The sequence below is a fragment of the Hetaerina americana genome, unplaced genomic scaffold, assembly GCF_022747635.1.
Source record: "Hetaerina americana unplaced genomic scaffold, ioHetAmer1.1.p SCAF_20, whole genome shotgun sequence".
In the NCBI taxonomy this organism is placed as follows: domain Eukaryota; kingdom Metazoa; phylum Arthropoda; class Insecta; order Odonata; family Calopterygidae; genus Hetaerina; species Hetaerina americana.
In genome coordinates, this window is record NW_027286764.1 from 1,461,460 (window position 1) to 1,485,712 (window position 24,253).

A 24,253-nucleotide genomic window follows, 5' to 3' on the forward strand; every position below is an offset into this window, starting at 1 on the left:
TTCCTGAAGTGCCTTACCAAATTCATATCATTGTAGGTGAATTCTGTTTTCCCATCCTCTGGGCTGTGTATCTCAGACAACAGGCCATGCCGCTCATAGGTGTAGTGCTCACTCTCATCTCCCCATTGCCACCCTTCCACTCGATTAAACCTTCATACACAAATGAAAGAAAGCATTAGTAATGCTATTTCACCAACAAACCTGAGGGAGGAATTATAGCATCCAACCAAACAACAGATTACTTAAAAATTTTGTATCATTGGCAATTTAAACTTGAAAATATTAATTTTATTTTGTTGTAATTGTACCTATTGTTTCATACATATGTGTATGTAATTGATCATTGGGTATGATTACAATTACATTAGAAAGTTCATCGCCTCCAATGTTCTCTCCTTGCTGATCACTGAAACACTTCATGTGAATTTTCCATTGCTTAAAGCAGTGTGGGAAGTCCACTTCTCTCCACATGTTGAGGACCTCAATCGTTTTTGCTTTCACCACTTCCACAGTCAAATCTTGTCCTTTCAAATTGGCTTTAGCAAATGAACAAAAGTCACTGGGAGCTAAGTCAGGTAAGTACGGTGAATGGTCCATCATGGTGATGCCGTATATTGCAGGGAATGTCTTCACAGAGAAGGTGGAATCAGCTGGCACGTTGTCTTGGTGAGGCATTGTTGGATAGCTCTTCCACAAATTGGGTCTTCGTCTCCTCACTCATCACAGAGGGCAGTCAGAACCTCGACATAATAATGTTGATTGACTGTCAGACCTTAAGGGACCCAGTGAACATAGATGCCCTCAATGATCAAATTTACAATTTTACACGTAAATATAATAACAGCATCAACATAATTGGTGGCGACTTTAACCTCCCTGGTATAGATTGGGACAGCAATATTGTTAAATCTGGGACCTGCGATCGCAAATCTTATAATTCCTCGATTAAATTGGTTCAAAGAAACTCCCTCCATCAAGCAGTACGCATGCCCACCCGTGGAAAGAACATATTGGACCTATTTCTTACAAACACGCCTGAACGTATTATTAGTGTATCAACTGACAAGGGCTTGAGTGACCATAAAGCAGTTAATATCCACTTGGACATAGAAATAAAAAAGACTGTTAAATCAAAAAGAAAAATTTATAATTACCATAAAGCAGACTTTGAAACTTTTGCCAATCAATTAAACTCTTCACTACCAGAGTTCAAAACCCGCTTAAGTCATGCCAACGTGGAAGAAACTTGGACAGAATTTGTCAATATCATGCAAAAAGGAATCGTAGATTTCATACCTATAAAATATGTTAAAACAAATCGCGACCCCAGTTGGTACAATAAATACATTAGAAAAGCCCCCTTCGAAAGCAGAGAATGCTACACTCTAGGGTAAAGAGGGCAGGCGTGAACACATCATCCCCTGAGAATAAAAAATTATGGGACAAATATAGATCCTCTAAAATGAAACCAAAACACAATTACGTAGTGCCTTAATGGACTTTAAATGCAAAGTACTTTGCGAGTACTTGGACACTGACCCCAAAGCTTTCTGGTCATATGTTAGGGAAGTAAATGGGAGTAAACAAACCGTGGCTTGCTTGAGGGATTGTAACAATATCATTCATACTGACAGTGAGGGTAAAGCTAAAATCCTAAATTCATTCTTCCAAAGCATTTTCACGATCGATGTTGCCACCACATATCTCCAAGAAACAATATATACTCAACCCATGGAAAAAATAACAGCAGAACAACAAGGAATACTTAAATTGCTTAATGAGATTAAGCCCAACAAATCCCCGGGTCCCGAAAATATACCAGCTAGGGTGATAAAACATTTAGCTCCAAACATTTCTCCGTACATTGCATTTATATTTAACAAATCCCTCACAGAGTGCTAAGTACCTAAGATTTGGAAAACCGTGCAAATAACGCCTATTTTTAAAGGTGGTGACAGGGAGGATCCCAGTAATTACAGACCTATATCTCTCACTTCTATCTGTTGCAAAATCTTAGATCACATAATTGTCAGTTCAATAATGAGACACCTTGTTAACATTCACTTTTTAAGTGACAATCAACACAGATTCAGGAAAACCCGCTCCTTCGAAACCCAATTAGGATTATTTACACATGATTTACTTTTATCTGGTGAGAGAGGTAGGCAAGTGGATGCCATCTTCTTAGATTTTCAAAAGGCATTTGATAAGGTCCCACATGGTAAACTCATTCATAAATTAAAGGTCGCGGGTATAAACAAGGGCGCCATAAGTTGGGTTAAAGATTTTCTTTCAGAGCGGGAACAGAGGGTAGTCCTTGATGGCGCTAGTTCCGACAGCGTTCGAGTCACGTCGGGGGTACCTCAGGGAAGTGTGATCGGGCCGTTGCTTTTCTTGATTTTTGTTAACGATTTGAACCGCGAAGTGAAAAGTAAAATTAGGATGTTCGCGGATGACACGGTGATCTATCGGGAGATATCTGGGGATGAGGATCGTTTTATTCTAGCGCAGGATTTAGATTGCATTACTAAATGGTGTTCTAACTGGGGATTGACACTAAATTATAATAAATGTTCGGTGGTAAATTTCTTTAAAAGATCAACAGGATTTGCTTACAAATTAGCTGGAAGTGACCTAGCAATAGTTGATACGGTAAAATACCTAGGTGTCACATTCACAAAAGACTTAACTTGGGGGACTCACATACGTAAAGTCTGCGGTCAAGAATATAAAAAATTGGGATTTATTAGATGCATTGTCGGCAAAAGTGACTCGAAGGTCAAGGAACGGTGTCACCACGCCCTTGTAAGGCCTCATTTAGAATACACATGTAGCGTGTGGGATCCGAGTGAAAAAAACCTCATTCGGGAAATTGAGAAGGTTCAGCGCCAGGCAGCTCGTTTTGTTAAAAATTCTTACGATAAAACGCAAAGCATCACCGAAATGCTCATGGAGTTGGGGTGGGAATCATTGGAAGAGAGACGATTCAATGCAAGATTGAAATTATTAAATAAATTCAGATCCGCATGTTTCAGCACCGAGGTCTTGCAAATTATTCATACTCCTACATACATTGGTCGCTTGGATCATGGATATAAAATTCGGGAAATAGATGCCAGAACTAGCCGCCTCAAGGACTCCTTCTTCCCATGGACAATATGGGATAGCAACTGCAGGGTTATAGATAGCAAAAATTCCACTTGCCACCCTCAGCATCTAGGGAATAATTCATGCTCTTCCACTAACCTTGTGTGTTTTGTTATCATAACCCATTCTTTCTGAATTACCTCTATAGAATTCTGTCCATCTGTTTTTAAGTATCCCTTTCAATCCCTCGTCCCTCTCTGCGGTGGGAAATTCCTACTACCTGCAACGTTGGGTCGCATTCCCTGCCTTTTAGAGTCTCCTCGGGGGGTAGAGTGTTTTGTGGTGCATGTTCATGTGGTATTGGAGTTTCACATTCTTGCTTGTTGTGTCCTGGCTTGCGTGTTGTAGGATGGCTTTCGTGCTGCATCCTGGGGTGCAGTTTTTTGTTGGTTTGTGGTATATGTGTTTGCATGAGTGTTGGATGAAGGGATTCTTGCATGAGTGTGTGCGCTGCTGTGGGTGTAATTTTCCATGTTGTTGTTTTGCATGTGGTATTGTTCCTTTTCACGGTTGGTGACCTAACACCCCCCGCCACACGCCCTTGCGGTGGCTTGCAGGGTATTATGTAGATGTAGATAAATCTATGCTTGTCAAAATAACAATCATTGTGGTTTTGAATTTTGAACTGCTCATTGCTTTTTCTTTGCTGTAGTGAGTTTGAGCCCTTTCAATCCATCAGGCATTGGAAGAGCCTAATTCAGTATCATAGGTAAAAAACCATGATTCATCACAAGTAATCACTCCGTCTAACAATTCTGGATCATTATCAATGTCGTTTAAAAGGTCAGCACATTCATTCATCAGTCAGTTCATTCTCCAATCCTTTTCCTCTGAAGTGACAAGTTTTGCCACCATTTTTGATCAAACTTTGGGCATATTGAATCATTCATGTAAAATCTAATGGAAACTTTCTTTGCTAATTCCTGAAAGTGCAGTAAGAACTCAGATGACAATTTTTGTGGATCAATTTACCAATTTTCTGGATGTTGCTGTCTGTTTTTGATGTTGAGGGTCATCCGGGGATCAGGATTATTCAGGATCCTCTTCAGTCATTACACGTCCCTTCTCAAAACATTTAAACCACTGTAGCCGTTTTAAGCAGTTTTTCTCAGTTTCAGAAGAGACTTGATGTTAACCTGTTGCTCTATCTGAACACTTTCATTTTTTCAATGAGATGCTATTGCAAGGACTTAAACAGGTCATTGCAACAGTGAGACTGGCCATGCTCATCAACCTCAGGGTGGGGTAAGCACCAACAGGCACAGACATGTTCTAACCTGCCATGGTGCACTTACTTTTTACCGGTAGCAGTACCAGTATGATTATTTAATTGCCACACCTCTTCATACACAATTCATATGATACTATATAACTTATAAATATCTACTAATATGAATATTTTTTTCAAAACAAAATAATGCATGTGTTCTCAAAAGAATGTTATGATCTTCATTTTAGTACTGGATAATGCCATTCTATTTTTGATTGTCATGCAACTTCTTCCAATTTTTCAACATAGTATCAATCTGGTAAAATATTTAAATGAAATTCTTTGAGAACAGGAGTTATGGGAGTAACTAGAATATTGTGGAGCATCATATATCAATGGCTATGGGTCCAAAAATTTCAAAACTTCCATGTAAGCATTAATTGTTGATGAAAACACAAAAAAATGCATATCTTGAATGAGCAAAACAGTCCCACCGGTCATAAGAGATGTTGATGGGAACGGCTTGCAGTGCAGGGGAAGGCAGCCAGGCAAGAGGGAGGTTCGAGGTGGGGTCATACTGCACAGTGACCAACGGTGCCTCTTCCCAATCCAGAAGGGTCTCTCGGGATGTGGCCTGCTCCAGCTCTATGCAGAGGACTCTTGAGGAATTGACCTGAGGGAAAGCCCACAATATTTGTCGTGATGAAGACTTTGCACTTGACCATCAATTAGACCTGCAGCCATTGGTCAGTTAGCAATGGAAAAATAAACCCAACGGGGAGCTCACCCATATATCAGTTCTCAGCGTTTGCTGCGGTCCACGGACGTCACCAACAAGTCCATATCTAATCTCCATGTAGTTCTCTCCACTTGTGATGCCCCCAGCAGAGCCACTACCACTGCCACCCACATTTGTGCCACTCCCCCCACCCACCACACCAAGCCGAAGCCTCTGTGAGGTCGACACCGGCATCATCTCAGCCTCAACTGGGAGGGCAAGCTCCAGCAAGGGGTGGCGGGCTGAGGACATCCCACCAGTGAGCTCCACAAACCCAGCAGAGCCATCCACAGATATGCCACCCTGGCTGGAGGACCCAGAGGCTGGTCTCACTCGGAATGACCCATTGCGGTACATCCTTGCTTCACTTGCAGTGTTGTCAGCTGTTTTGAAGACAGAAATATTAAATGCATAGTTTTCAGTATGTCTCTGTTATCTGGGCATTATTATGTAATTGTTGATGTATATAAAACTTATGTGAGAGTCTCACGGATGTGAATAATAATGTATAACAAGATAGCACTAGCAAACCAAAACAAAAAAAACCAAAAAAAAAGAAACTCACACATTTTACAAATTTTTGGTGGCACGGCCACCTTTCTCAAGGGAGAGAAGGAACTGAGGAGAAGGCTATAACAGAAGGGGCCAGGGACACTGGATGGAAGGGGAAGGAGGGGAAAGGTTTCCAAGGGGAAGAGTTGGGAGGAGACTTTTGAGAATAAATGCCAGATTTTGGGAGTATTGGGAGGATTTTGGGAGGGTAGATGAAAATATCTGGAGATTGGGGTAATTAGGGCATAACGTCGAGCCAGATTCTATTGCCTGTTCTATTGTTTTGAGTTTGAGTGGAGGGTTGGAGGGTGGGAGGAATGCTAGAATGCAGGCACTATAGCATTAATCAAAGGGAGCGTTATGTTCGGAGGAGTGTTTTGGGGTTGGGAGCATCCCAATCAGGGAATAATTCCTGCATGAAACCCAGTGGTCTTTGATTCTAACATTTAGGGGTAAGGAACACTGTGCAATATTGAAGGTAGGGCATAGTTGGCTCTTCAGAAGGTAAATTACATTGCTGGAAGTACATGAGGAGTAGGAAATTGGTTGGAGAGAGTTAAAAATCAGGTTGGAGAGGGATGGGTTTACAGTTTTGAAAATAGAACGTTTTGCATCTAGGTTTATTGCAGGGTATGGAAGTGGGGCGGGCATTTAAGAAGTGGATTGGTTGATTTGAGGAGATCTGATAAGTTTGTGGGGCATTTGAAAGTAATAAAGGGGAATTGGGTTGGTGGTGGAGCCTTGGTTTTTGAGGATAGGGTCGAAGTTTTGTAGGATTGATCTCAGAGACTCTGAGCCAGGGAAGTGTGTGGTACCAATTGAAAGTGGAAGGGTTTCTGCAGTGGAAGAAGGTTTGGGAGTCTAAGCATGTCTTCGGATTCTTTATTTTAGGTGGGATCTAGGAAAATCTCATTGGAGGGGGGAATGGTGTTTATTTGAGATTTCCAGAGATTTTGAGATGAGAGGGAATTTATCAAGGGAGTCGGAATGACTGCAGATTCTAGGTCAACTTATGGAAAGGGAATAAGGAATGATTCATCTGGTGTGATGTGGGTGGCAACTATTATAATGTAATTATTGTTGTTTGTAGGTCGGTTTTATAAGCACAGATTGGGGGAATTTTTTGTCTATTAATGATACATAATGTTATAACTATGAAGATGATTTAGGAGGAGAAAATGGTAAAGGTGATGGAAACAGAGGATGAAGCATTGGGGTCGGAAATGAACATTCTCAGGGAATCACTACCATGTGGTGAGAGAAGTAAAATATCATTGATATATCTGAGCCGCAATAGAGGTTCCAGGGGTTGTTTTAACAGGAATTGTTTCTCTGCAAGAGCAAGAAAGAGATTTGTATAGGAAGGGCATTAGGAGAGATAGAATTGGAGAGAGGAGAGACCTGAGAGGGGAATGGATGTATTAAGGATGTAGCATCAATGCTGGCCATGGTACTCTTGGTATCTGAAGAGAGTAAGGTTGATTTTAGCCTTTCCAGGAAACAGTATAAATCTTAAGTAATGACAGTAGGGTTGACTATTGGTTGCTGGTAGTGGTCTACCAATACAGAGATTCTTTCATTGGGGAGTTGTTGAATGACCAGGATTTCAAGGTATATGGATCTTTGGATGGATATAAAAAAGGGTGCGTTGATGGGGAGGGGAAAGGATGTCTATAGGAGATAAACCTTCATTGGCCACATTGGAAGAGAGAAATTGAATGAGTACCCCCTGAAGTGCAGGAAGTGGGTCTTCAGGTAGTTGCTGGTATCAAAGAGTCTGTTAACTTTCCTTATATAGTCTGTTCTATTTAGAACCCTAACTGTTGAACCTTTGTCATTGGAAGTGATGATAATATTTGGATTATTAATTTATCTTCTTAATTCTGAGGATTCGGCAGTAGACAGGTGGGAGAGGACAAGGACAATTTTATCCTCCCTCATCCCTTCCTATACTACTATTGTACGTCTACTAGACTACATACATCCCCTACTATTAAAACCTTCTCTCCCTTGAGAAAGGTGGCAGTGTATATATATATATATATATATATATATATATATATATATATATATACATATATAAATATATATAAATATAGATTACTTCTATATCTTCCCATGAAGATGGAGCAGAATTCCATCGAAATGATCAAGAAATAATGTGTGAGTGATCTTTTTATGTGTGTCTATATTGTTTGTTGCTGTCCAATTTATTATTCAACACTTCTGTGTTACATTGGCAAAATCATACATACATACATATATATATATATATATATATATATATATATATATATATGTATGTGTGTGTGTGTGTGTGTATGTTACTAGTCAATAGTACAGGTTAAGAAAATATTTATTTTCAATAGACATGAAAGGCACAAAATTAAGGAAATAAGCCTTACCCCCACGAACCAAGAGCCTCCGACCGTTGGAGCCCATTCGTATGTAAACAGGATTGCGGTTGTCCCGGGTGATGCAAACTTCTAGTCCTCCAGCAACGTATGGTGCTGCCATGGGGCTGTCACTTTGGCCTCTGTCCCACAGGTCTCCAACAATGAGGCGGGAGACAAGAGAGAGGGCCTGGCCCGTTGGGAGCACTGCATCTGAGAGTCGTCCATGGCTGGTGTACCGGTAGAGGGAGGCAGACCCCGAACGGGAATCTGAGGCACGGCTGGTGAGGAGTCCAGTAGAGCCATCGTAGTCCAGCTCAATGGCAGCACCTCCCCTCTCACGGAACCGTACCAGTGCACCCACACCCCCTGAGATGCGCAGCTCAGACTTGAGATCCTGGTGAAAGGAGCCACAGTTGCAGGTCAGAGTGCACAGTATGAGAATGGGGATTACAGTGACTCATAAACTGATACCACCTCTGTTTCTTCCCGTTGTTGCCATGTCATTAATGATGGCAGATTGGATTGGATGACTACTTTTTCCTATGATCATATCCCTGTCCGACATAGATGGTTTATAGTTAGATATTTTGGAAATTGGATTAGCACAGACCCAGGTGCCATGAGCTCTCATATAGAGGGCCTTGAACTGAATTGCTAATGCATATTTATTGGTGATATTCCTGAACCTATGGTATCCGCAGAAGAGGTCATAATTAAAACTCACTATTTATCAGATTCAATATTTTCAGATGCAAATATTCAATGGTCATGTAAATTGAAATTTAAAACTTCTGGTCCATAAAAAATATCAAATTTGAATAATAAACTTATTATGGTAATAAGTTTATTATTCAAATTTGTATATATATATATTAATTATTATTGAATATTGCTTGTGGAAGACATTTTAGGGCTTAGTAACTATAACCTTACAGACACAATGACAAAGGTGGGTCTGTCATTCAACAATACCTACATTTGTAAATGTTAATTAATATCACAAGTTTCAGAGGATACATCATGTCCATATAACTTTTAAGAATATATTTAAACTTTTGCCATTTCACTCACTTGCTATTCATAATTACCTCCCATGTAAAAACGTTTTAGGCAACATGAAAATGTTGTTACCTGATGGTTAACTGAGAAACTATTTTTCATTTTTGGAGCCTATGTTGGAGCTAAAATTCAATTATTTGTTTGAAATATCAATGAATATGGAATTTCAATCTATGAAATAAATTACTAGATTCTTGAATTATGGTCAACGAAGTTTTTGACAGGACAAAAAGTCTACTTTTTAGTTTTTTATGCATTAAACATTCCTTATAACACAGGGTATGGAAATGAAATTAGTGATTGAGGAATTTGAACACTTTAATTGAAAAATAATACTGAAATTTTAAACAACTTTTTTTGAGTGATAACCAAACAAGTCTGATGAAAAATAATCCTATTTGATTCACTCAAAACCAGTCATCAGAGTAAAACTATGACCAGGTTGCATCTGGATTCACCCTATTCACTCCATAGGTATGCATGTTTTTGATTTGCTTAAGTCATATTAGTCAGACCAGTCAGGCCTTCATCCAAGTGCTACTTCAACCCTTACTTCTAGAGAGCATATTGCCATCAAGTTGTGGCACATGCCGAAAATTGCACAATTTCATCTTGCATCCTATCTAAATCTTTGTTCAATCCAGCCTTTACAGCCAAATGAAATACTCTAGAAGAAAACACTTTATTCAAAAAGATCCAAACAGAAGGTCATTAAGGTCCATTCCACCAGAGTCTACTAACCACTTGAATACATTGGCAGAGGAAGATTCAGACAATACATGTACTTTATACTTCTGCATACCAGTTATTATTCTCCTCAGCTCCTTAGGTTTATTTTCCTTTGATTCTTCCATTTTGTTATTGATTTTCCACAGTCACTTACTATATTTTCTTATATATTAGGCAAATGAGGAAAGGGCAGGAACACAATAGGGATATTGGATACGAGGAAGAAAGTATACTGGGATGAAGAAGGACTTGCTGTAGAGTAGGTTGATGAATTGCGTTTTGTTAAGAGTCACAAAACATGAATTTGGCAGTTGTGTCCATCCAAAACCTACCTTAACCAGTAGATTACTTAATAATAAAAAATATATATCTTGATTTAGTCATTAGGTAAATACTCAAGCATTAAAAATGAGGGCTTACTTGTCCACTCTCAACAGTGGAAACAGCTCCACCATAATCTCTTAGGAACAGCACACGGTTGCCGGCAGCGTCAGTGACAGTCGACAGCTTCCCAAAACTTGTGTTCTTACTATATAAAAATGTTCTCTTGGGACGACCACTGGGGAGATCCCGGCTGGAAATGTGCTGCCCATAGCGGTTGAATGTGTATACTTCCCTGGAGGGTGGATGCGGCACATGAAATTCACCAGCCTCATCAGCTGATGGGAGATAGTGCTCCAGAGAGAGAAGGTGGAGGGAGCCACGGTCTGCTATGTGCAGGATGCCATCAGGGGAGCAGGCAATGGCGGAGATGGACTCAAAGTGGGCGTTTGTGGACAGGACGGCCTCTCCCCCAAGCCCCAGCCCAATCACCGTCCCGCCCATCCCCATCCCCCCACTGCTGCTGTTGCTACTGCACTCCATTCCACCTGCATCGAGGAGCCATCTCTCAAGTCACAATCAGCAAAAAGTGAGGCGTGGGCCTCTTATTGATAAATTTGTAGTTTTATTTGTCATGGGACAAGAGTTAGGACTATTTTGAGGAAGGAATGAAATCAAATGCAAATGACAGAGTTCACAAAGAAATAGCATGGAGTGAGACAAAACAAGAGTACATTTACAGTCGCAAATAATTCACATTTTTATATTTCATAATCTGGAAGGAATACTTCCAGGTATTCTTTAGTCTTACAGTTGGAATTTTTTATAAAAAATTCCTTTAGTGATCTTCCTTTTTTTGGATTTGTTTTCTTAGCAGCGCCCTTTCTTTCATGTGCTAGAAATTTCATTAAATAATATTTTACAAGATGGTTTGGGTGCTTTTTTTGTAAGGTCAATATCTGAAAAAGGTCACTAAAGAAATCATCTGTGGCGGCGCAAGGAGAGCAGACGGAACGCACGGTGGAACTTATTTGTTCCAAGTTCCGGAAAGTACCACCAGGGGGGACACGGCGTCGGTACGACGGAGAAAGGTGGACGTCGGGCGGGAGAGTGAGTCTGCCGCGAATGAAGAAGCAAGTTTTACGATCGCCCTCTGTAAATCCGTTTCGATAATAAACCCGTTGAGTTTAACGCTCGAGTGTAATTTTTTCTAACGTCCACTAGCGTAGAAGGAAACCCCTTCACATCTTTAATTTGTCTGTCTGAAGAAGTGCATGTCTGATTAGAGGGGAATGTTTATAGTTTGCATTGTTAACCTGATAATAGATATTGCCTGATATGCAGGGAATGGTCATAATCTTATGTTTTCAAAATCACTTTCTGTACTATGTGAAAAATACCTTTCACTCTTGAGGAATGAAGAGCAAAAAGGCAAAATTTTCTCCTCCAGACAAACACATCCTGGTTTCATCATCTGTTCCTCTCTATTTGTGATCTTTCCTCTTCCTGAACCCAAATGGATCATCCCCTTTGGCAATCATTTACCCTGGTCTCCATCCTCTTGTTGATGGTTCTGAGAACCACTTTGGCTGCATGCTAAGTCAAACAAATTCTGTAGTCCTCACATCATCTAGCCTTTACCATTTTTGGAATAGGAGCTAACACTAATCTGACCAAATCTTTAAAACTAAATTTTACCTCAAGAATGCAAGGAAGTAGTTATTAAAAACTTTTCCTACAATGTATCTCCAAACCCTTGAGTAGTACTGTTATCTATATATCCTATCTAATCTTATCCATCTCCTTGGCGGCTTTACAGTGGAACCTCATACTAAAAGCTTAATCCATTCTGGGGTCTTTCTTGCAAAGCGTAACACTTGCCTAGTAAAACACATTTTTGCATTTAAATTAATGTAAAATATAATAATGCATTCCAAGCAGAAAAAAAGACATTATGCACAATGTTTATTCAAAGAAAATTATGCATACATTGTTTGTTGATTGTGGATCACTTTCACCTTCTCTTCTACTACGAAATGAAGCAACCAGGAATGTAAACTTGATTTAAAAGCAAAAAAATAATCGAAATAAATTGTTAATTACTGATGATACACAGCAATTCCTTTTTACTAGAAAGCTGTCTAGAGGCATTGGTTTTCATTGATGCTTCAAAATTTAGTAAATATGTGTCTCAGAATAATCGTTAAATAAACTTATGACATGTATCACCACTGACTTATTAGGGTGATGCCTCATGCGTAAGGTATGATGCAAAACTTTCCCATGACCATTATGGGACTGACTTCTGTCAGAGGAGAAATACACTTCAACTTATCATTAAATTCCTTGGAAACTCTCATCTCTATTGTTTGGACATCACAACTCATTTGGAATGACAAACTATAAAATCTCTCTAACCTGAGCGAATGAAAATATGATTTCTAGTGAGTTGTGTTACATTGAATCTTCCTCCAATGTGCACCCAGAACATTTCCATGTCTCACTTTTGAAATTGCCAGCTTAAAAGGTGCTCCCAAAGCAAATAAAAAGAGGTGAACAATAACAACCATCTTTGGTTTCAGCTGTTTAATTTGAATATTATGAATGAAATGCCCATGCAGATACCATTTAATCAATTAGGAACAGAGCTGTTTTCCAATACATTAGTCCTATGAAAAATATAAGAAATATAATGTATCACTTTCCAAACCTGCATTCACTGTTAAAGAGAATACGTCAAGCATTTGAACTGAATTATTTTCATTACAAGACTCCATGTTGGCAAGGACTTGTGAACTGACTCCTTTCAGAAAAAGGATACCAGGAAGTGAAAAATATAATCTTTATTGACCTGTACAGCCACGATTCTCTCCTGTTGGTGCCCTTTGTCCAGCAAAGTGGGCGATATTTCCAGCAGAATCCACAACCCAAATTGTGTTGGCCTTCCTGGAGTCACTCTGTGCAAGGAAGAGGTCACCAAGGGGTGAGAAAGTGATGGAGAGCACGGTGCCGAGGACAATATGTGTGCCAGGGACAGCCTCAGCCATGCCACTGCCCTGGTCCTCTGTGGCCCCATTTCCACCATCGCCACCCCTTGCCTCCTGACCCATGGATGATCGAATGTTTGCCATCCCCCCAGAGGGAGTGGAGGACTCTCCGGGCCCATTTGTGCCCCTTGGGGGGCAGTGCAGGGGTGTACCAGCCACCACAACCACCTTCATGTCAGCCGTTAGCTTCAGCACAAGACGGTCATCTACAAAATGGAGACTCCCATCCAGAGGACTTAGTGCAAGAGCTGTTGGCCACTGCAGCTGAGCCTAAAGGGGAAAATATTTATCCAAAATGAAAACTTTGATGTACCAGATTATATTATCAATAAACAGAGTACTCACAGACATTTACATTTCTCGACTCTAGTATAATTTGAGTTAATATTCAGTAGCACCCTCAACACATATGGATATATTTTTATTGATAAGTTTAAATGCTGTTGAGGAGTTTAAGGGTCAATCCAGTTCTTGGGTTATGGTAGCTAACAATAATTACAAATTAGAATGGGCTATGCAGTCCATTTTTTCAGCATGCAACAACAAAAGACTAGAGTAGCAGCAGAACAAGAGTAGTAGTTACTTGATGTGAAGGGATTGCTCCACGACAAGGGATTGGACGCCAGTGGTTGTGGTGCCCATGGTGACCCACTAGAGTATGGATGATTCCATTGGTGTCTACAGCTCTGATGTTGGTGCCATCAGCTATGTACATCGTTTTGTCTGCTGCTATTGCCAATCCTGAGAAGAAAACAATGCAGATTAATCCTTGAATGCAATAGTTGTGCATGACTGGGAGGCACTATGGGATCCCTGATCAGTCTTAATTGCAAACTAGGGTCTACATCTGGCGTATGCAAAGGTGCCACCCATGTAATTAAACCCCCTTAGTGCTGCATTCTGCCAGTGGTACTAGCGAACATTGCGGAGGGTAATTTAATGAAATGTATTATCTGAGGGAAAAAATATTTTGAAGTATTTTTAAAGATATCCATAAGCATTTTTTTATTGTAGAGTAACTGAATTGGGTAACATTTAGGAATGAATTTTACAATGTCTAAAAAGAATTGTAATTGTTTTAGTCTAATAAACAGGAACAATTTTTTTTCAGCAGTAAAAATGTGATTTAATGAAAAAATAGAAATTCATTTTTTGGGACATTTTCTCATGAAAACACTATTTCTACATTAAAAAATTAACCTAAAAGAAAATTGGAAAAAAATTATAAAAAGTAAAGGTTTACTTTTGAGTTGCATAACTTTCTGTTTGCCAATACCAAGTCACATTTTGTAGAAAAGTCTGCTTTTACAGGTGTTGTGGGATCGTTCATCTAGAATCTATGGCTTTCCAAAAAAATTCTATAGACACCTTTTTTTAAAATATATGCAAATTGCTTGGGACCTTTTCCTCTCCTGGCTGTGTAGTTCACAAAAAAACTACTTAATTCTTTAATTTTTTTACCTGGAAGTTGCTCCATTCGGGTATTTGATCTACCTACACGAGGAGATATATAACACTCCGTCTCCCCAAGGCATTCCACCTCAAGAGACCCAATGATGCTTGTAGTGCACTGATGCCTTGTCATCATTGTCATTCGACTTATTTCCTTGCATTTGATGAAAGAAAAAATAAAAACTTAAGTATTTTCTTGAGATCACGCTTAATTCAACCGCATGCTCGTAAGGGAAAAACGGCACTGAAACTCAAGAGCCAAAAGAGAACCGTGCTCTCTGCATACTATCTACAATGTACTCTCCACCTCAATGCAATAAAAGAAACAAGCCTTATCAGAAAGAGAAACACTTACAATGTTGTGACATGTTGTTGCAATGTTGTGTCCTATACTATGTGTACAATTTTTTTGTATGATGCAGTCTCTGGACAAATAAAAATTATTATTATTATTATTATTACAAAGAGCCCAAATTATTACCTAGGACGGAAGGCACGGGAAAGCAAAAAGTTAGTATAGTAATGCTTTCACTTGTGTCTCAGCAGTTGGCATCAAAACTTTCTGCCCTCAATCAATAGACCACCTTGGGCTGAAGGGAAAGAACGTCAATCTGATTGCCTTCCCTTCACTTACCTTTGGGGTGGGCTAGTTTTGCTTCACGTGCCAGTCCACCATCACCACAAGCTGCCTCATCCCCCGGGATGCACCGTTCACCAGAGCCCACAGCTGGCTCTGAATTCAATGCAGGCTCTGCTGGAGGACCATCAACGGAGAGCACGCGCACCACCTGGTGCCTTTCTGGATCAGAAACATACAGGTGACCATCTGCTGGTGAAACACTCAAGTAGTATTGGTAGGACACCTGTGTCGCACTGAAATGGGAAATATTTTAGGCAATAATCAATTGTTAATTCCTAGATAACTCTTTTATTAAACCAATATTTTCTACTTCCCTTTCAAAAGAAATTGGGTGAACTTTTGCCCGTCCAGTAGCTGCTGTCCAGAATACTTTTTTACAAAAACATGAAGCCATTACGTTCAACAAAGTAACTTTTTATTAGGAAAAGACAAAATATTTTGTCCCATTCTCAAAATGGCTTAAGAAAGGGATGTTCTACTAGCACTCATATTGATGGCGTTGTGTCTACAGTATTGAAATTTTGAAACAATAAATGTAAAACATTGGGGTTAATCTTCAACTCATCCAGGGTCTTTGACCATGTTCACCATCAAATATTACTATCAAAATTTGGAAAATTATGAATTAAGGAATGACAAACAATTGAATAGATTCCTGCCTGAGTCACTGTACTTGTGTGGTGTCAAGGCATGGTGAAAGGGGAGGAGAGAGGGTTGTAGGGAGTAATCATAAGTAGGCAGGAAAGATTGATGCAAAGCATTGACGATTGGCAGTGGGATGTTGAAGACTGCGATAGAGGGGAGATTGTTGGGCAAACGAGGAAAGGGCAGGAATGACATGGGGAAGAGAGATGGAATGAAGAGAGAATAGATGTAAATGGAGTTGAAGATAGGCTTGTTGTTGAGTAGTTAGTTGGGTTTTATTTGTTCATCCCACTGCTAATCAATATGCTTTGCATCCATTTTTCCTGTCTCCATATGATTTCTTTCTCTCCTCATTTGTTACCCTTTCTGTCTCCTTCACCTTCTCCATCCTTCTCCAGACTCACATTTCAAAATCCTCCAATCTAAGCCTATCGCCCTGCTTCATTTACCATGTTTCCATGCCCAACTATACGTTTGATAATTCCTTATGTTCTTCCTGAAATTATTTTCCCCACGTCAACTCCGATGTGAAGGTCCCTCACAATTATAATCTACATGGTCTTAAATATTAATCCGAGCACCCCCAAGTGTGTAATTTGGTGAAGTATGCTCATTTTTTAAATCCTTTTTAAGAAATATCAATACAAATGCTTTTTTGTTTTGAAATAAAAAACCCATTCTTTATGTAATTTTAATGTTGTTTCAGTCATTGTTTTTTATATTTGACGATCTGCATCATTTGCTAGCAGTAAGATTACAGCATAGTGGGTGAAAGTCATAAGTTGCTTCTTATTTACGGGGTGATATTATTACTGTAAATAAGAAAGAGTACTGGGGTTATGACCTTCCTTGAAGGATGCTGGATGATACTAGCACATAATTAGAGCTTGGGACATTAATTACTATTCTTTGCTTTCTGTTAGTAATAAATCCTGGAATCCAGTTTATTATATTATCCTTTATTCCATTCCCTTGCAAGTTGTCAATCAATTTGGCATGTGGGACTTTATCAAAGGTCTTTTTAAAATCCAAGAAAGTCACATCTACTTCAAGATTAAAGCCAGTCCCATAGAGTTTTTATTATTGGTTTTCGCTTTCTGCAAATATCTTCCACTTTTCTACATAATCGCCGTTCACATCTAAGCACTTTTCTAAATACTACATAACTTCCTCAATCCCTCAGCATAGAATTTCAATGACTGGGAGTTGAACCAGTTGAAAATGGCAGTCTTTAGTTCCTCGTCCTCTTCAAACCGTTGTCCACTGTTTTGAATGAAAGAAGAAGAAATAGCTGCTAGGTTCAAGGCTGGGACTGTAGGGCGGGTGATCAAAAAGATCAAAACCTGTCCATACCTGTTGTCCACTCAACATTGTTAGCCCTTTTTGTTGGTCAATTAGCACTTTCGGTACCCACCTTGCACATAATTTATGATAACCAAGCTTTTCCATAACAACTGTGAAATAGTGGTTCATCTACCAAGAGGTAACGAATCAGCCAGAGCACTAATTGTCAATCATTGATCAGATTGCATTTCTTGGTCCACTTGTCGATTGATTTCATCAGTCTGGATACTGGGCCTGCAACAACTTCTCGTGCACATTTGTGAGGCAATTTTACTCAACAGTTCATCACCATTGTCTAACCTTTCCTTCACTCATTACTGTAGGCCCATCAACTAGGCACAACTTCTGATGAATTTGGGCAGCTGAAGATCTTGCAGATTTTGTACACTAAAATTGAATCACAGCACGCTAGCTTAAGCAATGATTCTCAAGGGTATTGTTATCTGCATTCACCAACAGGAAAATGATTGCTGAACCAAAACAATAACTTTGGTGTATTCAACAATGACCAATAGATGGTACTCCATGCATACAATTTTGTTCTAACCAACCAATATTCAGGCATAAGAAAACAGATCTTACTTATTTCCAATGAAACTGCGGGAGATACCGCAACAGTAACTTTTAATGGAGTCATTTGCTAATGTGCATTTTAATGCAACAATTTCAGAGTGTAAAAATCAATTGCCTTGAATGGGATGCACCCAGATCCCTCTCTATCTGATCGAGTGCTTTAGCCACTTAAGTTATCGAGGCATCCTCTTAAAACTCTGAAATTTTCAGAGTTTAAGAGGATGCCTCGAAAAAATTTCAGAGTTTAAGAGGACGCCTCAATAGCTAAACTGGCTAAAGCACTCGACCGGATATTGAGGGATCTGGGTTCAAATCCCAGTCAAGGCGAATGATTTTTACACTTTGAAATTCTTGCATTCAGATCTTACTTTTCAAATATGCCTCATATGTATGTATGAGTGCATATACGAATAAATGATTATCAAATTAGTTGGTAGTGGTGCATTTCAATGTCTCTTCTTTTGATTCCAAACTGTCAATGTAATATTTACCCATATATTCCCTCTAGGTTACCATGTAATCTTGGATCTTTTTTACTTATCAGTTGAATCATAGTCTTTCCAGCTCTCCCTGTGATGCAAGGCCATTGGCACTGATTCAAATTTCAACAGAGCACCATTTCATTTTACTCTTTTCAAATTTCAAAGTAGTGACATGCTGCCTAGGGACTTGAATTCATTTTTTTTGGGGGATTCGAAATGTAGAGCTGTAGAACTGTATATAATAGAGATATAAATCACTATGAAGTGGTTTATACATCTGTTATATAGCTCTACAATTGAAAACATGAACAAGAAACAAGACAAAGACTTCTTGAGTTTAGTTCAAACATGGAAGAAATCACTCCTGGCAGTTTAAAAGAAATATATTGCATATCCTAGGCAAAATATCCCGATAAAAGTATGAATGCCCATGAGAAGCATGTTAGTCACTTCCTAGGAATAACAAATACATGCTGGTGAAGCATTTGAATCCATTTATTCAGAAATATGAGAATGATTATTAGCTTTAAAAAATACCCTTATTGAGACAAAGGAATCTGAGCAAAATGAGCACACCACACAGCAAGAAAGGCATCTGTATAAACATTGGATTGAAGAAACAAGTCATCACTCACCTCAGCTGCAGGACAGTATAGACAGTGCCTTCTGGAGTCAGGCGTCTCACTAGATTGAAGTCACCGACATAAATGCTACCATCTGGACCTGATGCAAGTGCCACAGGTGTCAACAACTTTGCATCCCTTGCGGGGCCAACACAAGCCGGGTCAGGGGCCGTGGGGGATGGGGATGAGGGAGTTGGCGATGGGGAGGAGCCACAGAGGAGAGGCCGCCTTGTTCCAGTGCCCATCGCAACCTTGACGGTCCGTGGGAACTGTTTGAAGTGCAGGGTTGAACCATCGCCCTTTTGGAGAATACCTGTGGAAAGATGCATGAAAATATAACTTAGAAATTCTGATTGTGAGAGGGAGGGAGGCACATCAAATAGACTCTTTGTCAGAAAAAACTGAGCTCATGGGGGAGTCACAATCCCGAAAAGTTTGGTCTCATATAGCCGACACCGGTTTCAAATTATTCAAAATAATATTCTATTGTTTCAGGCTTCACTTCGTGGAAATAATTAATATCCATTATTAAAATAGAAAGAAAGACTCGTACTTTTCCACAGATTTTATTATACGGTACAACGCGTTTCACCGACTTGCGGCATCATCAGGTACAAATTTGCAAAACAGACAGAGCAAGCATATATACCCTCAGGACAGAGTGGGGGCAGGGAGGGTTGGAAGGATTTGAGAGGGGTGGGGGCTTGAGTTCATCAACAACAATCCTATTACTCCGTTATCCAAAGACCCAACCGCGAGTTTCCAAAGTGAAGTGAAACGTGCAGTGTTCAAGTGTAAGTTTTTAAATGCTAGGGAAAAATTTAGTTTAATCCAAATGAACCCCTCCGCCCCCAGGTTGTACGGACTCCCCAAATTGCACAAAAAAGCCATACCTATTCGGCCTGTCATCTCAGCTGTGTCCGCCCCTTCACACCTTCTGGCACGAAAATTAGACGTATTGCTCCGAGATCTCACAGGTTTTAAACCTAAATATGGAGTTAAAAACTCTATAGAGCTAGCCCGAAAATTGAAAGATATTGATGTCCCGGAAAAAGCGAGGCTAGTCTCTTTCGACATTAGCAATTTATTTACTTGCGTACCAATATCGGAAACTTTGCTTAGGGTGGAAGAACTACTCAAGGATTCCACCATTGCTCAAAATATCTCAGACGAATTGGTCCCCCTCATCAAAATGACAGTTAACCAGAATTATTTTAGTTTCAACCACACCCTTTACAGCCAAACGGATGGGTTAGCTATGGGTTCCCCACTGTCCCCCTTCCTAGCCGAAGTCTTCCTCAATTCTGTAGAAGAACATCTTTTTAATGCTGACAATCAGCATAACAAAAACGTTGGCTATTGGTTTCGTTACATTGACGATATACTATGCCTATGGACCGGAACCAACCGACAGTTAGACTCCTTCCTTAATTTCCTAAACACTATTCATCGGAATATCTCCTTCTCCATGGAAAAAGACGTCAACGGCACCATCAACTTCCTTGACTTGACAATCACAATTAGGGATAATAGACACGAATTTGCAATTTTTAGGACACCCACATATACAGACCATATAATTTCTAATGATTCCGCACACCACTTTTCTCACAAACACGCAGCCCTCCACTCCATGATCCACCGCCTCCTACACATCCCCCTTTCCCCCAAAAACTTCAAAATTGAACTCGTGAATATCACTAATATAGCTGCCAACAATGGTTTCAACCCCAAACTAGTTGACACATTACTACGGAAAAAACAAAAAGCAATGGCCATAAAAAGCATTTTCGTATCTCAGCCCGCAGTATCTAAAGATTTTAAGTGGTGCTCGATCCCATTTCTGGGAGATCTTTCATATAGGATTTCCACCCACCTCACTCAAAGCAGCCTTCTACCCACCAATAACCCTCTCCAAACTTCTAGCCAATGGAAAAGACACCCAGGATAGCCTTCTCAAATCAGGCATTTATAAACTGAAATGCGAGGATTGCAACAGCGTTTATGTCGGTCAGACCGGCAGGAATATCAAGTTACGAGTCAAGGAACACGCTAGGTGTCACAAAAATCAGAATAACAACTCTCTCTTCGCCAAGCATTTACTAGAATTCAACCACAGCAGTGACTTTGTCCCAGAGATATTACACACACTCCCAAAAGGATTAAAAATGGACACTCTAGAGCAATTAGAGATTAGAAGGCACTTGGTAAACCCCAACACGACACTTTGTAATGAGCAATTGTTCCCATACCCCTCCCCACTCCTCTCCGAGAAATTAGCCTGGAAATGGTCAAAACAATCCATCAACGCACCTGAGAGCCCCCACCCCCCTCAAATCCTTCCAACCCTCCCCGCCCCCACTCTGTCCTGAGGGTATATATGCTTGCTCTGTCTGTTTTGCAAATTTGTACCTGATGATGCCGCAAGTCGGTGAAATGCGTTGTACCGTATAATAAAATCTGTGGAAAAGTACGAGTCTTTCTTTCTATTTTAATAATGGATATTCAAAATAATGTGAATCAGTGAGACCTTTTGCTATTAAGGTTTCTCCCAAAAATGTTACTATGGCATCAAAATGATGAAACACTTTGTATTGAAATGCAAGGTTAACCAATTATTCAAAACAAATATCTTAAGAACTGATTATTACATTTGACAGTGACCCATCATTATCAAAAAAAGAACTGATCACTAAATAATAGAATTACTCCATAATCATCGTGAATATCATTTTTCTAAAATCCCTTATTATATGGTCTTCCTTCTTACACTGGAACAGTTTGATACTTCCCTGCTAATTAAATAGCATTTTAAAGCATGTTTCACAGGCTTTGAGAGAAATATTTTCATTTTATAAAAGCCTGTGATTCCCATGGAATACAATCTTAATATGGTAGAAGACCTTGCACATTATTTTGGACCGTGGAGCAAACTACTCTGGCAGGGACTATGGGGATTGTTTCTTGTAGATTTTTTACCCATGCAACCGATAAGACAACATAAATTAAAGGGTAGGAGCCAAACAAAAGGAAATCTGCAAAGCATCTGTTTCTCAGAAGTAAGGTGGCAGCAAAGGCATCTGAACCTCGTGGGATGGACATTAATCTTATGGACTCATGTGAAAATTTTAAAATTATTATGGAAAGGAACAAACTATGCAAAATTTCACTATTTAAAAAATTTTTTATTTACGACCCGGGTTTCAACAGTTTATGTCACCTTCAGGTGAAACTGTTGAAACCCGGGTCGTAAATAAAAAATTTTTTAAATAGTGAAATTTTGCATAGTTTGTTCCTTTCCATGATGGATCAATTTCACATAATTATCCCTGAAACCGTTCGGTTTAAAATTATTACTGAGGGAAGTAATGGAAACCCCAGGTATACTTATTATCATTCTCATGGTGGGTGCAAAGAGAAAATAAATTCAGGCAATTACAGAATTGACCCCACTTGGATGGGTATTGTGCCTGGCAGCTGGAAGGCAAGACCTCCACCGTCAGTCATCATCATATGAAATCCCTTCTCACACAAGCTAAAAGCATTGGATAAGAAGATCCAGAAGAGGAATACAACAGGATAGGCTCTCATGAAATTCTAGAATTATGTTAAGGAAGCTAGAAAACATTAGGAAAGAAATGTAGAAAGGAGTTATTGTTATGTTTGGTTTGAGTGAGGAAAGATGGAGAGAGAGATAGAGAGAGAGCAGGGATTACTGGAGAAACAACAGCTGGTTATTTCAAGAGGGGACTAGGAGAGTTAAAGAAGAGTGGTCATAGTGATGAGCAGGAAAATGGTAGAGAATACTTAAACAGTTGGTGACTGATTAAACTCTTTTGGTAGAGATAAAAGTAGACCCAATAAATATAGTGGCAATTCTGTTCTATATGCAGACAAGTAATCACTGGAAGAGAGAAGCTGACAATCTGTATGATCAATTAGAAGAAATAATGAAAATACACCTGGAAGAGAGCACCTAATAATAATGGTGTATTGGAATGCAGTGGTAGGCAAAAGGAGGAATGAGGGAGACCTAAGCATAGATTAAGAGTCAGAAATTATTGCAGAGAATTAGCAGTCAAGTTGTATTGAAGAAAGGGTTTGATGATAACTAACAACCATATCAAATCTCATCAGAGGCATAGAAAATTCCAGAGGACATTGGTGATACCAGTTGGTATTGAAAAAGATGGTGAGAGTTATGTGTAATGAAAAATATTATGCTCACTGTCAACCTCTTTTTAAAAGGTTAAAATTGTTAACTGTACCTTGTGTGTATATTGATCAATGTGTAATACTTGTTAAATTGCATAGCGCTGGCTTTGAAACTAATAACAGCATCCACTTATATAATACGAGACAAAACTACAACCTACATGCGAGGTCAACTAATTTAACCTTGGCTACAAATGGCCCCAAGTCTATAAGTATAAAACTGTATAATAATCTACCAGAATGTATAAAAAGAGAAGGACATGTACCTGTGTTTAAGAAAATCATTCGTGAATTGCTCATTGAAAAGTGTTATTATAGTGTAAAAGAATACCTGAGGCCTAATTTATAAATTTGTAGCATTTTCTTATTTTGTAATATTTCTTATTTTTGTAATAATTTCTATTTTTGTAAATCTTGTACTTGACAAATCCTATGCACTTGCCAGTATTATTACTAGGCACTGTGTCTCTTGGACGAATAAATATTATTATTATTATTATTATTATTATTATTGTTATTATTATTATTATTATTATTATTATTATTATTATTATTATTATTATTATTATTATTATTATTATTATTATTATTATTATTATTATTATTATTATTATTATTATTATTATTATTATTATTATTATTATTATTATTATTATTATTATTATTATTATTATTATTATTATTATTATTATTATTATTATTATTATTATTATTATTATTATTATTATTATTATTATTATTATTATTATTATTATTATTATTATTATTATTATTATTATTATTATTATTATTATTATTATTATTATTATTATTATTATTTGACATAGATTTAGAAACTGCATCATCAAATCACAGAGTTCTGGGTATGGATGCATACCTTAATTTGGTTTTCATGAAATGCAATTTAAAGTCCAAAGGATTGGGGGAGTGGGTGAGATCCATTGCAGGACCATGAAGGTTTAACTCAAGTAAATAGGAAGGAATACTAAGGAAAAACTAATAAATAAGTAAATGAAGGCAGGGGAATCAGAACGGTTGGG

The 24,253-nt window shown here is 38.8% G+C and overlaps 1 protein-coding gene across 1 annotated transcript in view; it reads right to left on the reverse strand.

The window, feature by feature from the left end:
* Positions 1–24,253, reverse strand: part of LOC139688561 (teneurin-a-like) — a 697,857-nt gene that overhangs the window by 20,651 nt on the left and 652,953 nt on the right. The window contains exons 17-25 of the mRNA XM_071586114.1: positions 19,011–19,311; positions 15,326–15,564; positions 13,823–13,980; positions 13,044–13,509; positions 10,292–10,740; positions 8,093–8,477; positions 5,145–5,518; positions 4,852–5,030; positions 18–150 (exon numbers count right to left, since the gene is read on the reverse strand). Of these exons, the coding sequence (XP_071442215.1) occupies positions 18–150; positions 4,852–5,030; positions 5,145–5,518; positions 8,093–8,477; positions 10,292–10,740; positions 13,044–13,509; positions 13,823–13,980; positions 15,326–15,564; positions 19,011–19,311 (2,684 nt within the window). The remainder of the gene's footprint in view (positions 1–17; positions 151–4,851; positions 5,031–5,144; positions 5,519–8,092; positions 8,478–10,291; positions 10,741–13,043; positions 13,510–13,822; positions 13,981–15,325; positions 15,565–19,010; positions 19,312–24,253) is intronic.